Source organism: Eutrigla gurnardus (genome assembly GCF_963514095.1).
Source record: "Eutrigla gurnardus genome assembly, chromosome: 10".
NCBI classification, from domain to species: Eukaryota; Metazoa; Chordata; class Actinopteri; order Perciformes; family Triglidae; genus Eutrigla; species Eutrigla gurnardus.
In genome coordinates, this window is record NC_139924.1 from 25,104,319 (window position 1) to 25,120,452 (window position 16,134).

General features: G+C 42.8%; 1 protein-coding gene across 4 annotated transcripts in view; it reads right to left on the minus strand.

Annotated features, from left to right (window-relative positions):
- nbeab (neurobeachin b) overlaps positions 1–16,134 on the minus strand; it is a gene marked incomplete at its 5' end in the record, with an annotated part of 172,100 nt that overhangs the window by 12,452 nt on the left and 143,514 nt on the right. For 2 of the 4 annotated variants that reach the window (XM_084019133.1, XM_084019131.1), the window contains 6 exons: positions 723–900; positions 1,845–1,934; positions 6,228–6,395; positions 8,441–8,593; positions 11,757–11,876; positions 12,935–13,075. In XM_084019133.1, coding sequence (XP_083875259.1) covers positions 723–900; positions 1,845–1,934; positions 6,228–6,395; positions 8,441–8,593; positions 11,757–11,876; positions 12,935–13,075 — 850 coding nt within the window. Of the gene's footprint in view, positions 1–722; positions 916–1,844; positions 1,935–6,227; positions 6,396–8,440; positions 8,594–11,756; positions 11,877–12,934; positions 13,076–16,134 lie in introns of all 4 variants that reach the window. The other 2 variants (XM_084019132.1, XM_084019130.1) reach the window with 1 other exon arrangement.

Consider the following 16,134-nt stretch of genomic DNA (forward strand, 5'->3'; position numbering starts at 1 on the left):
TGAGGCTATTTCTCACCTCTGCATGTGTGTATTCTTACATACAACCATACACCCTCATCAGAAATCTTCCATCTGTCTGACTTGACTTTTTTATGTCAGAGGTGTCAAACTGAATAGAGACATTTTATAAATGCAATCTGATTCTGGAGCCGGTTTTGAAACGGCAACATGCCTGAAAGTATGGAGACCTTATTATCATCATTATTGTGAAAAGGCGAACCACATTTCCCTCCTCTCCGACAGGATGGCAAGGGTGCTGCAGCTGTGTTCATTAGTGGAGGAGCAGCCAGAGCAGCCACACAGTGCGGACTCTTTGGTCCTGAGCTCAGTGTGTCTCTGCAGTGACAGATGGGGACGTGTGAGGAGAATGTGGTGCAGTTGCGGCCTAATTTCCCAGTAACCATTGCTTTGGCCCTCTGACCCTGAGGTGAGGCTGATTCTCAGGGCGGGGCTCTGTGGGTAATGTTGTTCACACATGTCTGAAAAGGAACATGTGGAAACACTCATGGTCAGCTTACCTAGGAGGTGCTAGCCTCTCACATGGCCAGCTGGCTACAGCTCTATTAGGAGTGGTGGGCAGGTTTGTGTGAGACGGTGATGAAGTGATTTTACAGGACCACTGCTGTGGTAGGTATCACATGTGGTATGGCACATTTTTTATTACAAGGGCATATGTGTATGTTTGAACACAGCACCTGCCATGTGTGTTGAGCTCCACTCACCGACGGTGTTGTGCCATCGGTTGACGGCAAATACGCGGCTGCAGGTGACAGTGACCACAGCAGGGATGGTAAGATGGGGCAGGGTGTTGGCGGCCACGTGCGTTACCGGTGAGTTGGAGGGAAACTTCAACACCATGATGACATCCTGCTGCATCTGGTCCTTGAACATGAGCGGACTCTGTGGAAGGAAACACTATTGAGTAGAAGAGAGCAAAGACCGAATGTGAAGGATGGAGTGATGTGACGGTGGGAGAGGTATGAGGATAAAGGACCGGGAAAAGGAGGGGGTGGAGCAGAAACGCAGGGTATGGAGAAGATGAGACATGAAAAGATGGGAGAAAAAGAATGGAAAGAGGACATTAGTGTGGAGGTTGGAAAACAACTAGGTTCAGACACAGACAGAGGAGAGCTTCGTACAGTCAGGCGAGGGACTGGTCAGACAGGGGTAAGACATGGACAACTGGGATGGAATATGCTGTACACATGAGATGGTGCATACATGATACACATGTATCAGACAGACTTGTTCCACAAAGAAGAGGCATATATATACATATATACTATATTGATCATGGCATTTGAACCAGTTTTAGCTCTTATCTCGTCCATAATTTCGGAAGCTTTTGAAAGAGGTGTACGAAAACATTTACATCCATTGCAAAATGTATTTAAAAAAAATACTAAACACTAAACTAAACACCGCCTTCCAAAGAGAGAGCCATGTGAGGATAATGAGTGCTAGGCAGGCTATTACATGGATTAGACAGAGAAGAGCAGCTTACAGCAAAATGAAGGGCGCTACTAGGCCAGTAGGGAGCACTCTTCTCTTTACACCACACTGCTAGTAAGCAGTAACAACTATAAAACAGTGCAGACAAGGTAATGACATTTTGTTGTATATTGTGGGTTTGGGTCTGTGACCTACATGAGGTAAGCCTTCTGAAATATTCATATTTTGCTATAACAGAGTGGATTAAGGGAAATATATAGTTAAGAAATCAGGGACAACACAGGCATGCAAACACACACACCATCCATTCTTGCACAGGTCCACACATCCTCTCTCACTCACAGCACCACCAGAGGTGCAGGGAATTTTCCCAGCATGCTCGTTGCTCTCACCAGGTGCATGGCGGAGCTGCGTGGAGGATGTGGCTCAATAAGCAACTGAGATGGCGTCTGTCCAAAGCTCTGGATCTGTGCCTCTGTGGCCTGCGGGGGAGAAAGAGAGAGAGAGAGAGATAGGGAGAGAGAGCGAGAGAGAAAAAGAGGAGAAGGAGAAAGAGAGAGAGAGCGGCTGTCACAATCAATATGCATCAAAGTGATGGGTCAATGCGTTACTTGACAATGCAAGCAAATCCTAACTCAGCCGTGCTTCTGAGGAAAGGGGGAGGTAAAGGGAAAGGGGAGCACTCCCAATCCGCCTGGGTGCTCCCCCTTCCCCCCTCAGCCTGCAGAGTCATCCAAGTGTTAGTATGGAAGAGACAAGCCTTTTCCTATTAACATGCTTCAGTTAACCATTCCCATTTCCAGGCGCAGGGGCCCCCACTGCATAAACGTTAACCTGGAGTGACATCCAGCTAGGACTGCAGCAGGCCGGCCTGCTTTTAGATGTTATTGTGCTTGAAACAAAGGGGAAAAGCATGTCCATGCACACACATACATATGAAACAGAGGCACAAAATCACGCAGGCAGACCAAGGCAATTTGGCAGAAGGTGCGTTGATGAAGGTTGAATGGGGGAATAAAAAACAAGTTGCACCCTGAGTACAACAAACCAGAATGAATCAAGTCTCAACTATGATTAGAAAATAACTTCCTTTTAAATAGCCATAAGGTCTCTTTTACCTCCAGTGAGTGAGGGAAAAAAAAACAAGCAGTAAGAGCTGCTGAGCTTGACTGAAAGTGGGGCACTCCATGGCGGGAGTGATTGATGTGACTGGAGCCACTTCCACCATCAGAGGGGAGCTTGTAGATGTCCGTCAATGCCAACTGCGCACAATGGAACATACATCGCTCAGCCTTTCGCCCGCCCTTCCGACTGCCTGGGTGACTAGCCCTCATTTTTCCTCCGCCTGTACACACCACTCACAATCAAAAGGACCTATTGGGCAGCACATGCCACAGAGGGAGATGTGGCAGGGGAAGTTTGGAGGTGATACTGAATTAGGACAGGCCACCTGCAAGCCAAACAGCCACCCCCAACACCCCCCCCCGGTCACTTCCTATCTTCCACAGCACCAAAAAAGGCGATGTCCACACAGTTGAGCTCTGTCGCACAGCAGTGAAAGTTTCATGTGAGTTGGTGAGCACATTTGGCAACCATTAAGCGCTAGTCAGTGTTCTTTACAATGCAGTCCGTCAAGTAATAAGCAACTGACATTATGGCTATTTAAGGTTAGGTTTGGGGTGAGGGTCACGATGTCTGTTCACAGTAAAGAAACATGATCCAAAGATCAGAAGGACATGTGGACAACATCACCGTATTTCTTGTGATGATTCTATTACAACTGGGCTGTTGTATGTCCCGTTTTGGTAGTCTTAGGCAACCTTGACACCCAACAATTGTTTCACGAGTGCAAGGGGGAGGATTTGTCTGTTTGTGTTTGTATGCGTGTCGGGGGAAGGGGGTCCAACTTGTTCAAGGTTAGCTGAAGAACATGTTCGTCCACTAGATGATCAAAACATGTCAATATCTCACAGGTGCATCAACACTAATCCTCCCAGAGGTATGTCAGAAACATATCTGGATCTCAGTCTGAGATGGAGAGCTCTCAACAGGCAGTTCATTAGTTTAAGTCACTTCAGGCTCTGCTTTTTGGCTGATAAGTGACACTTATTGCCATCTGGATGATCTCCCCTCCCAGCAACGACTGTCTTGCTTGGGTGAGCACCAAACATCCATCACAACACACTGTGTCTGCGTGTCTCTCTGTGTGACTTTGTTCGCTTCTGATTTTGGCATGAGCAAAAGGCGTCAGAGGTGAGTGGCTGCAGCTCTGCTGCCTGGTTCCCAAACTGGTGACAGAGAGACTCCATTGAGGATGATCTCCCAACAGCATCCTCCAGTGCACTCATGCAATGCAGCAACACAACAGCTCTGTCAGACAGAATGAAAACATGGCCTTTAAGTGACCCGCTAAGCAGCGTGGGATCATGCGGAGTCACGACACCTGAGATCAGAGATGGCAACTACAAATATGGAGCTGCTACACCTTTCACCTTTGACAAGCTCTGTAGATTGCAAAAACAAATTGCTTTCATCTGTTAATTCTGGCTTTTAACTGGTTAAATAAATGATTACAAAAATTGATCAAATTAACATATAAACTATATAGACCCATACAAATACTACTAATGTAATTGTTTTTTAATTTAAAAAACATTAGTTTACATCCTAATGGAAATTTGTTCAAACTCATCCAGATCCATTTTAACTATAACTATAAGTACTAACAAAGAATTTGCCTGAGGGTTGTTTCTTGAGTGACAGCTTTGGAGTCGACATGTGCACTACTGTATGTGGGAGCAACAACGACTCAAACACCGTGTCTACCAGTAAGTGATTATCTCTAACGCCCTTATCATCAATGACAATTCACCCTGAATCCTAGTTTCATATTATTAAGGTCAAGCATTTAAACATTTGTGTCCCATCATTATGAGAATATCAAGGTGAAATCAATTTAAATATATCTCAGCTGCTTCAAACCCTTCATTGGATAGCCACAGCACACTTTGTTGTCTCTCTCAAATCAGACGGGGACGGGGATGGGAGGGGCAGTGGCTGAGGAGGAATGGAGTCCCACTGATGAATAATTTGTCTGTTTACTTCTGAGTGACACAGCGGGGCCTGAATCAAGGGGTTGCTGTCATGTTTTTCCATAAGAGAAGGCTGTCAGGAGGAGCATCACATAGGAGGACTGCTGTTCCGGCGGTGTGCCCAGTAGAGCTGTCACCGTGCCCTCACAGAGGCCCGGCTGCACGTCAGAGGGTGTCATCATTTCCATCTGACACATGGGCGGAAATTATCTCTCATGACCTCTAATTTATTGACATTTCAAATGCCTTGATTGTTATGACTAATTCCAGATCTGCAGTTTCACCTGTCAGGCCCAGAATGAATCAATACCCCGGAGTCAATTGTCACATTTCAGCAGGTCTTAGCGAGACATTCATTGGGCACTTTTCCATGCTTCACCTCACTGACTGTCAGGCAGCTCAGAGACTTGGCACTGTGGATAGGATGTGTGCTCAAAAAAATATTTGAATGATGGTACAATCCTGAGGGAAATTACTTATCATAATGCTACAGCTGAGCATCAAAGTATATAATCTGATCAATACTGGCTGTGAAAACAAATAAATACATCTAATCTAATCTTTTTTATTCTTTACGCTACATTTTTTTCAGCATTGCTGTTGAAAGATTACAATGATATGTTTTGAAGTTGCCAGTACATTTTCTGTAAAACGTATTATTACATTTTGTTCATAATGCATTTTTAGGATACTGCTATTTCAGTGTATTGAGTTAAAATATGCAAGGTTATAGTCCAAGTTACAGAGAGATGAAGAAGCCACGTGGAATGAGAAACATGATTGAAGGTATGAAGGCTTGTCTTAATTAGTGCTCATCATACCAGCATTACATCAGTTGCAATTAACTGAGCCAATTTCTCTCTCCAGCACAAATACATTCATATGTCACAAAAGTACGTCAACTGGGCTCAATTAAGGAGTCTGAGTAGCAGGCTTCCTAATGTGCAACTAACAAACAGTACTGTCAACTCTCAGGGTAACAGTAGGCAGGGTGTATGACAGCTAAAAAGCCCTCATGCAAAATAAAAAAAAAAAGGCATCACCTAAATCTTTTTCAAAATGATGAAAACCAAACCTTTCACAATATGGTTTGTTAATTAGATCGGCCAAATCTTCTGCAGGTGATTTGCATAGTGGTCACTTGACAAATAAAGGCGCCCCTGGAAGTGACAGTATATAAATGACTTGTTTTGCAGACAGCAGATGGTGGATATCACAGAGAGAGACAAGCTCAAACTGGAAAGTACCACAATGCATGCCAGCTGCTGCAGTCTCTGGTCCCCTTTTCCCTCCACGCAATTAAGCTATTCACGAGTGGTACGGCCAAGCTAATAGATATTCAATTAATTTGTTAAGAAATAGAGGATTCACTCCCTCATTTATTGACTGAGTGACCTCTGTTGATTGATCAAAGAGCTCAATGAGATTCATTGATCTGATTAAGAGAAGGAACATATCAGCACCACCATAAAAAAGCAAAGCAAACTCGATGACTCAGCAGCCCTGCCAAATTCTCTCACGGGTTACATTTGCATGACACAATAATTGATTGACAGATGCATGATATGAATGCTCCCGGAGCTCCAACACATGCCAGGACAAATAGAGACAGGAAGTTGTGCCGATGGTGAATAAGAGAGGGGGAGGGGCTTTCGTCTCCATGGCAATGTGTGCGTGCTTTACCTCTCTGAGCGATGGGTCAGTGATACTGTCCAGCTTGACGGAGCCCTCGTAAGTCAGATACTGAAAGACGTTGAGGGCACGCAACGCCTCTGGGCCTCGCTGCTTGTAGCCGAAAATAAGGTCAATCCACTGATGCAGCTGACATGACACAAACTCGCTTTCCAGGGCCTGTGAAAGAGTACAGGGCAATTAGAGGTGAGAGGCATACCAGCAGCACACAGCACATGGGCCAAAACACACAACACAAACTGTACTTCCACACAACACAACACAGCCTTTATTGAGCCCAGATTACCTACAGTGGCATGACAACACATCACACCTCCCATAACTAATTAAGAGTAATGTATGGGGGAAAATAACTTCAGTTAAGATACATATTAACCTGTTTTAATGTGCATCAAAGGAGGTGGAGGGAAAGAGATGGAAGCTTCATCCCCTCCTTTTAATGTAATCAGCTAACCCAGGACAAGCCTCCCATATCACATTTCTCTATTTAAAACACTGACTGACTATATTTGCATGAAGACAAAGAAATTGGATCCAATTTACTGTAAAACCGTCTGCAGGAGCAACATTGATGAATTACTTGTGAGAGTGGAAAGAGAGATTTGATTTCGAGTGGGAGCGTTAGAGAGAGATTTGGGGTCGAATTTATGGCTGATAATTATTATAAATAAACCCATGGAAACCATGCAGTGGGGTTTTGATGTATTGTTCCACAATACGGTACAATATAATTCCCATGCATGCTGCTGTAAGGCTTTGCTAGAGGAATTTACACTCCTCCCCTCACGTCAGGAATAACAGCCATTACCAACAAAGCCTGCTCGAGCACACAGAGACAGAGTTTGCCACAGGGCATATCACTTCAATTGAAAGTGGCACATGCAAAGATGGGAAGTGGGAGGAAGAGAGAAGGGAGGGAGGGAGAGTAGGAGAGAAGGAGGGAAGGAGAAAAAAAAGAGGAAGGGTGAGACAGAGGGGGAGGCAGAGCGAGAGATTCACTGACAGAAATAAAATAATAGAGGAAGCAAGAGTGTGGGCTAGCGAGGGAACAGAACAAAAGAAAGACAAAAAACATGGCGGCGGAGGACTATGAATGTCTGGGCGTGTGAATACACTGGTCTGCGAATGGAACAATGCAAGGCAGAATCACAGATCCTTCAACAGTGAGAAAATATCAACTGTAATCCCTTTCTTCAGTCATCTTCTCTCCTTGTTTTGGAGATGCAGACATGCTCTGAACAACTCTCAGCCTCTCCCTTTCTCTCCCCTCCACCTCCAGCTCTGCTGGTATACAGCTCGACCGGGCAGCATGGGTAAACCACGGGGAAAGGTCACCTCCATAAGACTAGCCCTGTCACTCCAGCTGAAAAGGTCAAGTATGTTCCCAGAGCCTCTTTTTACCTCTGGTCTGAAAACACTGTGGCTCCTCAACCTCAGGATACATGAACCTTTACTAGGAACTAATCATCAATCCTGAATTAGAAAGCGCATGCGAGGGCTATTCATCATGTGTTTTTTTAGGTCTGAAATTGAGTCGGACTGGTGGATTTGTGCAATAAGTGATTCCAGATTAAAAGGGAGAACATGGATTATCTGATGGGCAGGTTGGATCTCCATTTCTTTCTCCGAGCTGCTCCTGAAACCTGCTGGGAGTTGTGGTGGACCACATGTTGATAGGCTGTCTGTATTAAACCTGCACACACAGACATGCACACACATGCACACTGCCATTGTGATGACTCCCGGCATTACAGAAGGAAACATTATAGGGCACACTCGCCCTCAGCCCTGTCCTTTAGTGACATCACTGGGGTCACGGGTACAATGTTAGTATTGAATGGTGCACTTTATTAGATGCTTCATGAATAAGACAAGGAGACACATGCATGGGAAGGTTAGACGGAAGATTTTTTGCCTTGAGGATGGCCTCTACTGAAGAGTATAAGAAGGTTATATACTAATTAAATGAATTGTTAATGTCAATGGGACAATAACAGTTTATCATGGTAAAAAAATACACATAGTGCAGTTTTAATTTCTATTAGTGTCATTAATACATTCTTAATTGGAAATGAATAACAAGACATTCATATTTTAACTGACTGCAGATTTTTTATTCCAGTAATAAAGGAGTATAATATTTAGGTCTAATTTGGGATAAAGTGACTTTACAACTTTGAATTTGAAACATGACATAACATTACCATCCTGTTGATCCTAACAAGGTCTTCAGGCTTCTTGGCCCAGGCTGGCAAGTCCACATCACAAACCATGGTCCTGTCGTCCCTCATTCCCAGATGGTAGCCGTTGCTGTTGACAAACATCTCCGGGAGGTAGTAGAACTCAGGAATCAGTTCCTATGTTTTGAAGAAAGAGAGATGTTCACTGACAAGACGCACAATTTCCAATACCACAATTTTCACCATATAATTGCCCAACAATTCAGCAAAGTGCAAGAACTAACACGTGTGAGGACAAACAGAAAAAAAAAGAGCTCTGTATCTCACTGAGATGAAGTGAGAATTCAAGGGGAAAGGTAATAACAGTAACACACAAACTTAACAGCAGGCCACGAAAAGGCGGTGAGAGGTGCTAGTCCAGTTATTCCAGGCAGAGGTGTTAGGTGTGTTAAATGAAACTGGAACTGAGTTGGGTTTTTCTCTATGGTCTCTGGGCGCTTGTGATGGGGTCAGGACCTCACAGTAGAGGGGAAGTCAGCATGGAAAGGAGCCTCCTACATGAAGCCTGGTGTGATTCCATACATTGAAGAAGAGAATAAATATTTACCTGTGTTTTGAGAGACAATTCCTGAAGGAATTACTTCCGTAGTACTCAGTACATTGTATTATTATTTGATTTTTTTACTTCCCAGCCAACCAGGACAGACAGCACTACCAAAACATGAATTTGATAGATTTTTTAAAAGAAGAAGAACAAAGGAGATCTAAAAAAAAAAAGAAAATTGAATTTAGAATTAACTATAGCAATCTGAAATTCAATCCAAAAACTACGGCATGCTTTGAGAAGGTAATGGATTAAAAATGCAAACAGATATGGCGATTAAAAATAAAATAAAATGTACTGTATGTATACTTATTGTGATTTTGTAGTCCCTACTTTGACCCTTTATCCTCCTAATCATACAGCTCAGAAAGGATGAGTGAACAAAGCCTCTGCACAATGAGGCATATGCACACGAGGAATGTCGATCCGCCACTCTGTCCTCATTAGAAAACATACGCACAAGACAAGTTAAATGCTGTTGTCTGTCTCTTAGCATGCGATTATAAAGGAGGGTAAAACAGTGTTTTAACTCATTGTATCAGGCTTGTTTTATGAATGCAGTGTCTGTCAGGTCTGTGGTTCTATGAAGTTTTATTTTGCCTATGGGATACATAAAGCGCAGAGCTTTTCAGCCCCTATAAATCATCGGGTTTTGATAGAGCGAGTTAGCATGACACGGTACAGGCCAGTAACACTGCTGGTCTGCTGTTGGTCACATTTCACCCTCCGCACACGACAGGGAAAGCAGTATAGCAGTCATTCCTTTCCGTTTCCCTCCGTCTCTCACATACACACTGCCGCACTTTCCCTCCACTTTTTTTCGTTCGTAAACTTCCTGCCGTAAATCACCGCCAAGCCGTTAAAACTGCCAGCTCTGTTTTCAAGCCACCCTCCCATGGCAGCCATTAATTCTGCAACAGCATCGTAATGGGCTAACAAGTCAATCACACATGCCTCCATTGCTTTACACTGTGTCACCTTAATGACATGTTCGTCAAAATCTGTCACCAGTGGAGTGCTGCTGGATTCCTTCAGACAGCATGGTGGCAGTTTGTGTGTGTGTGTATGAGAGTGTGTGTCTGTGTGCCCACTACTTCCAGGAAAAGTCTGCTTCTCTCTGCCCACGGTGGCTGTGCCAGCTTAACATGACTGTGTGCGTGCATTGAAATAAATGAGAGGTATGGATGCACAATAATGATGGGGTGGTCGAGGAGGTGAGGGCTTGGTGGGAGCAGGATTGTTTCCATTTGACTTGCTCTTTTAGGAGGTCATCCCCACGAGGGGTTCAACCTCCCTCGGTGTTGTCGTCATTACCGCTGGAGGAGGCCGGGGTTAATGAAGGAGAGACCCTGCTAAAAAACAAGCTGCCTTTTACGCCTGCTCTGCGTACCGGGCCGAAGCTGACCTTAACCCCCGATTCTCCGCTCAGTCTCTACACGGTGGCTGTGCATGGCATTTCTGTGTTTGTCCTGCCTTTTAGTTGCCAGGAAACCTCTGCTTTCATTTTATTTTGTATTATTTTACGTTGGATAGGTTTTGTAATGAGCACTGCCCGTTTAATACGTGGCATGTGCATGATTAAAAATACAGAAATAACCTAAAAAACTAGGTTAGAATGTAGAAAAAAGAACAACAATAAAATGGAAATTCAGAAGTATCAGAAGCAAATGTTTTTAATCTATTCCATCCGTTGGAATTGGCTCATAGTTTACTCCGATTGCACCATGACTAAACCAAACAAGTTCTTGCATAATATTTCCCTGCTTCTAATGCATAATGAAATACTGTTGGTAATCCGGAATTGTCCTCCACATTACAATGCCTCTCCTAATAGATCAGTTACCATCCTTTGTGTGTAAAAACAAATTCATGCAGACATACAAGCAGTCGAAAGTAGGCTGTATTTGTTAACAGGGTGGCTTTGACTATTCAGCTGTTCACTGGCTCCCAGCTTTCTGCCTCTGCCTCACATAGCTGCCTGCTCTACCCAGATCCTGGCACGTAAAAGCCCTGTCCGTACATAAAAGACTACATTTTAAATAGCTTTTGTCATTAATGCTTTATTAATTGCCTGGGGCAACACTACCCGATGCAGGGTGTGCTAGAAATATATGACACTTTGAGGTCAGTGCGTATTCCTGCTGCGTGTTATGCAGTGGGCAAAATGGAGGCGAATCAGCAGGGTTCAGCGTTTTCGGTGACTGCTCTGTGGATTTGCAGAGGGAGGTCTTTGTCTTTCTCTCAAACACAGCCTTTGTTCAAACTCATTGCATGCACACATACAAGATCTGTCTACCTCTGAGATAGTTTGTTTTTCTGCATGAGAGAAATCCTGTGCATTTCTAAGTGCACAGGGTTTTCTTGCATGGGTCTTTGTGATTCGCTGTTTGGATGAGGCATTTATAATTAATGGTATATATTTTTGCAGGGGTGTTGTAGCATATTGGCTGAGGAGGGGAGCACAGTGAGTGAGAGGCTTGATATGGTTATGCTGCCAATTATACATAGTGTATATGTGCAATTTAGCTGGTAGATATGTTTTGCAACATATAATGATGTTTACCATCGTTGTCTTCGGAATTAGATATTCACATGTCCAGAACATCAGCATAAAACAGCTGTCTGGCAAGTACATGTATGGATAATAGATATTGATAGACTTAGAGCACACATTTCTATCCTTTTAAATATACTGAAACCATGGATTGTACTATTTGCCTTTCTTGTGATTCTCACCTTTACATCAGCGGTGTCCCTCTGACAGTTTCTCCAGGAGCGGGCGATGGATGAAAAGGTGCGGTCAGGGTGGTCGAACTTGTCGTTATTGGCACTGAAGAGGAACGTGGTAAAGGGCTCCTGCATGAAAAGGAAAAATAACACCACAAAGGTCTTCACACAAATCCAAAGTCATCAACATCTTTTACACCCTCTTGATCTGCATTTGTTTCGATTGATGAAAATATCAGAACTGCTTTGAATTTACTAGATTACCATGCAGCTTATTAAAATGCAGGTGAATATTCTCAATCATTTGCATTATTTTAAATTGTATTATTTTCTGCGGCAGGCTAAGGGATCTCTGTAGACATCAGACATTCATTGTATCCAAGCCTGGGGGAGAATTAATTAGTGTTCTTCCTGAGTACAGTAAGCCATAATGATAATTGGCTCAAATTTGGTTATCTCAGCCTGAGATGGCGACTATTGCCAGTTGGAGCGGATGGTTCACTCATCAGACGAAGAAAGGGATTGTGGGAAAAAACCCACAGAGGCCAATCTAACTGCTGTCAAGGGAGGTCCCTCAGTTCATCAGCTCCTTCCTAATAATGATGGGGGAGGAGAAATACAATCCAAACTCCCCATAAAGCTCTTTCAAATTAATAAACTGACTTCAAAATCAAATGTACACAGACTCAAAGAAGCAGATTAAAAGGGCCTGTTTTGGGGGGAACAGATATGGTAGGAGTGTGTATGCCTTCTCCTCCTCTTCCAGAGTAAATGAGGACAGTGCTCAGTAACCTTGATGGACATGTCTCCAGCGCTCACTGGGTTGCCTGAAACACATAAACCTGTCACAGCAGCCTCTGTAAATCATTACCCAGCCACTCTTTATTTAGTTCACATATGCCAGTTTACTGGCCTGTGAAATGTGTTTTCTGAGCGCCATTGGTCTAACTCAAGCCCAATCAAATTGAGATGTCGAGCTGTTTCCTGTGCAGAAGCCGACAGACCTCAAAGTAACAGCATCATCAAGTCTGACAAGTGACAATCAACTAATGCAGACTCAGAAATGAAAAGCTGCCTGAGGATGTGGGTTAGACTTCATTCCTATTCAGATGCTTGACTAATTTGGCGATTTTTGAACACGGTACAATAATGAGTGCGAAGGTGGTTGAAGGAGTGATTTTACTCACTATTCTGACAAGCCAGTGCAGGGTGGAGGCAGCCGTGGAGTAGTGAGAGTTGTAATGACATGGTGGCGTCTGGTCGTCTTCCCAGGTCTCATAACGTTCAGCGAAGAATGCCGCACGCTTCGGATTCAGAGCACCAACAGGCTGGGAAGAAAATAAGGAAATAAGAGGTTCAGTTCTTGTGTAAGAAAAACAAAGGTTTTCCCCCAAAGCATTTGTTAGTCACTTGATATTAAGGTTGTACGATTTGGATATTTTATTGATTTTAATGAATAAACTGAAACTCAAAACTGAAACCTACAAAAAAAGAAAAATCAGACAGCCTAAAATAACACATCTAAACGTCGAGGAGTCGATCCCGGCTGATGTTGGGCGAAGGCAGAGTTCACCCTGGACAGAGTTAACTCACATAGACAGACACACTCACATTCACACCTACGGGCAATTTAGAATCATCAATTAACCCGCATGTCTTTGAACTGTGGGAAGAAGCCGGAGTACCTGGAGAAAAGCCACACTGACACATGGGAGAACAAATTCTACACAGAAGGCCGGCCTGTACCCGGGGTCCAACCTCAGCCCCTTTTGCTGCAAAAGGACAGGACTAACGCAAACATGCAGCTCTAATGATATACCTGTCATGACCAATAGATCACAACAACTACAGTGCACTGTCAAAGTGATCAACCAGTTGTCATACTGACATAAAACTGAGTTCCTCTATGTAGGGCCATGTTTACAGGACCAACATTCAGTATGTCATGAGACAATGAAGCCTTTCAGTACCTACTTGCTGAGTAGCAGGCCCACAATCACAGACAACATTGATACAATTTATAACAGATAAAAAGTAAAATCGCAACTTTGTAGATCTGAGTACTATACCACGCACATGTTTTGGTAGCACATTAACAATATAGTAAAAGACAAGTCCATTATTTATAGTTGATGATGATTTTAAAACATGTTTTATGAGTAACTGTAAGCCAGTGTGAGTACTTTATAATAGAGGTGATATGAGCTTTTTTCTGTTCCCTTACAGCCTTCTCATCACAACCGCAGAGTCTGACTTAGCTTACATCACTGTGTCATCGGGTCAGTAAAAACTACACTTTCTGTGTAGTTACTCCAATATATGGCTTGTTGAAATCAGTGACACTTATAACTGCAATCCAGTTATACTTCTGAAAAATTACAATTGACACCAACATGGAAAAAGTTAGGAAGACAAGGCACAAGGTGGTCACATAACCAAAATGATCTCTGTGAGTGTATAACTGTGCAAGCCGATGCTTTAGCACAGAGTATGTTAAGTATTTTTGTAATCCAAAAGTAGTTTTGTTTTTATAGTGAATCATCTACAACATTATAATCTCCAAAACAAAACAAAAATCTCAGTTTTCATTATAAGTAAAATGAGTACAATTAGCAGAACTTAAGCTAGTCGTATATAATAATATATATAATATAATATAAAAATGTACTTAATTGGACTTACAGGTTACACTTAAAGCCTCATGCAAGAGGGACCTGCCTTTACTTTTTTCTGCATGAACCAAACATCTATTTTGAGTCTCAAAATGGAAACTGTTACAGCTAACAGCACGACTCATGACCAGTCTTCCATCTTAATAAAACATTTAATGAGCATGCTGCTATATGACTGTCATAAAAGGATTATGGGAAATACTCCATATACTAAAATAAATTATTAGTGCGCACAAAAATGTCCATAAAAAAATCATATTTTTCTATAGCCAATAACAAGTGAGGATTCATTTTTCGATCCTATGCTGTGTAGGCGTCACCTTTAGTCTGCATCGTTATAATATAGTGGCGAGTCGTTGCCTGGTGACACAAACTATTTGCTGCCAACACTTTACAGGTAAACATTTTTTGGTGCAACAGTGTAAACTACGGCTTTCCTATGTCTCGTGTTAGAGTCTTAGTAGTTCCCCATTAGCCTTTATGTGGGGAGCCCGGCAGAGAGGCTGGGGGAGAGTTCAGGGCAGTCAAGGAGCTTTACTCTGGGATTTGTCCGTCAGACCCCATTATTCTCGTGAACCCTAAAAATGTCCTGTTGAGCTGTCTTCTGTCTGAAATTTACGAGGGTATGGTGGCAGGGGTGAGCAGGATGGCGCGCTGAGGTTGGAGGCAGGAGATACGAGAGTCTCCTGCTAAATGCTGTGGGTAATCCATGTGGATTAACCCGGGCTGACCTGATTTACACCCAAAACACCAAATCGAGCCAAACACTTTACTCAGCACCGCTACTCCCATCTGTGCTACTGGGCACTGGTGATGGGAGTTACCATGATTTACACAATATAGTGCAATCCAATAATGCAACACCACATCGTCTTAAATCAACAAATTATGACTGACATTTTCAATGTTATGTACAGATGGCCGGCTAGCACTAATTGCAGAAAATTATATTCTACCTTAAAATGGTCCTATTACTTATATACATAAGAGGTAACCCATTTTCTACAAATAAATCTGCAGAACTCATGAATTAATAATCATAAAAAGTCTCATTAATTTTTATGCATTTGAAGAACTGCTGCACAATCAATGTGAGAATATGAAAAAAGTACAGTGATGTAAAAACATAACATCACTGCCTACATTTATTCGATATCCATCCACTTTTTTCAAAGTTAGGTCAAACCTCGGATAGCATGGCTAATTATTTAACCGCAGCCTCGGTAATAATTTCAATATTGAACTGACACAATCACTGGGTTTTTGCCCTTTGGCATCTGTTTCATTTTCATGTGTTCTTAAGGCAACAAAATTACCCTCATTAAACATACATTTAGTGGTGAATAAATTGCTTTCTCTGCCTTTTCAATCTCCCCATCCAATATAAGAGCCTCCGAGGCATATTGGCAGTCAATATTAATATACTCAGTACCACTGACTCAGTTACTGAGGGGAAAGGGAGACTGGTAATGTAATCAATGGCAGCTTTTCCACCTGAAAGCTGCAGCTCAGAGGTCAGAAGAAATAAAATAAAAGCCCTCAATTCAAAATTCACTTATTCTAACATTATTAAAATTGCACTATTATCCTTTTGGCTGCACAGTTTGTATGCAACCTCAGTGCGACAGACAGACTCGGTCATTTTGAAGATTAGTCATATCCATGTGTGGCACAGCGCACATGCCTGCAGCTCTAAGTCAAAATTAAATGGGGCC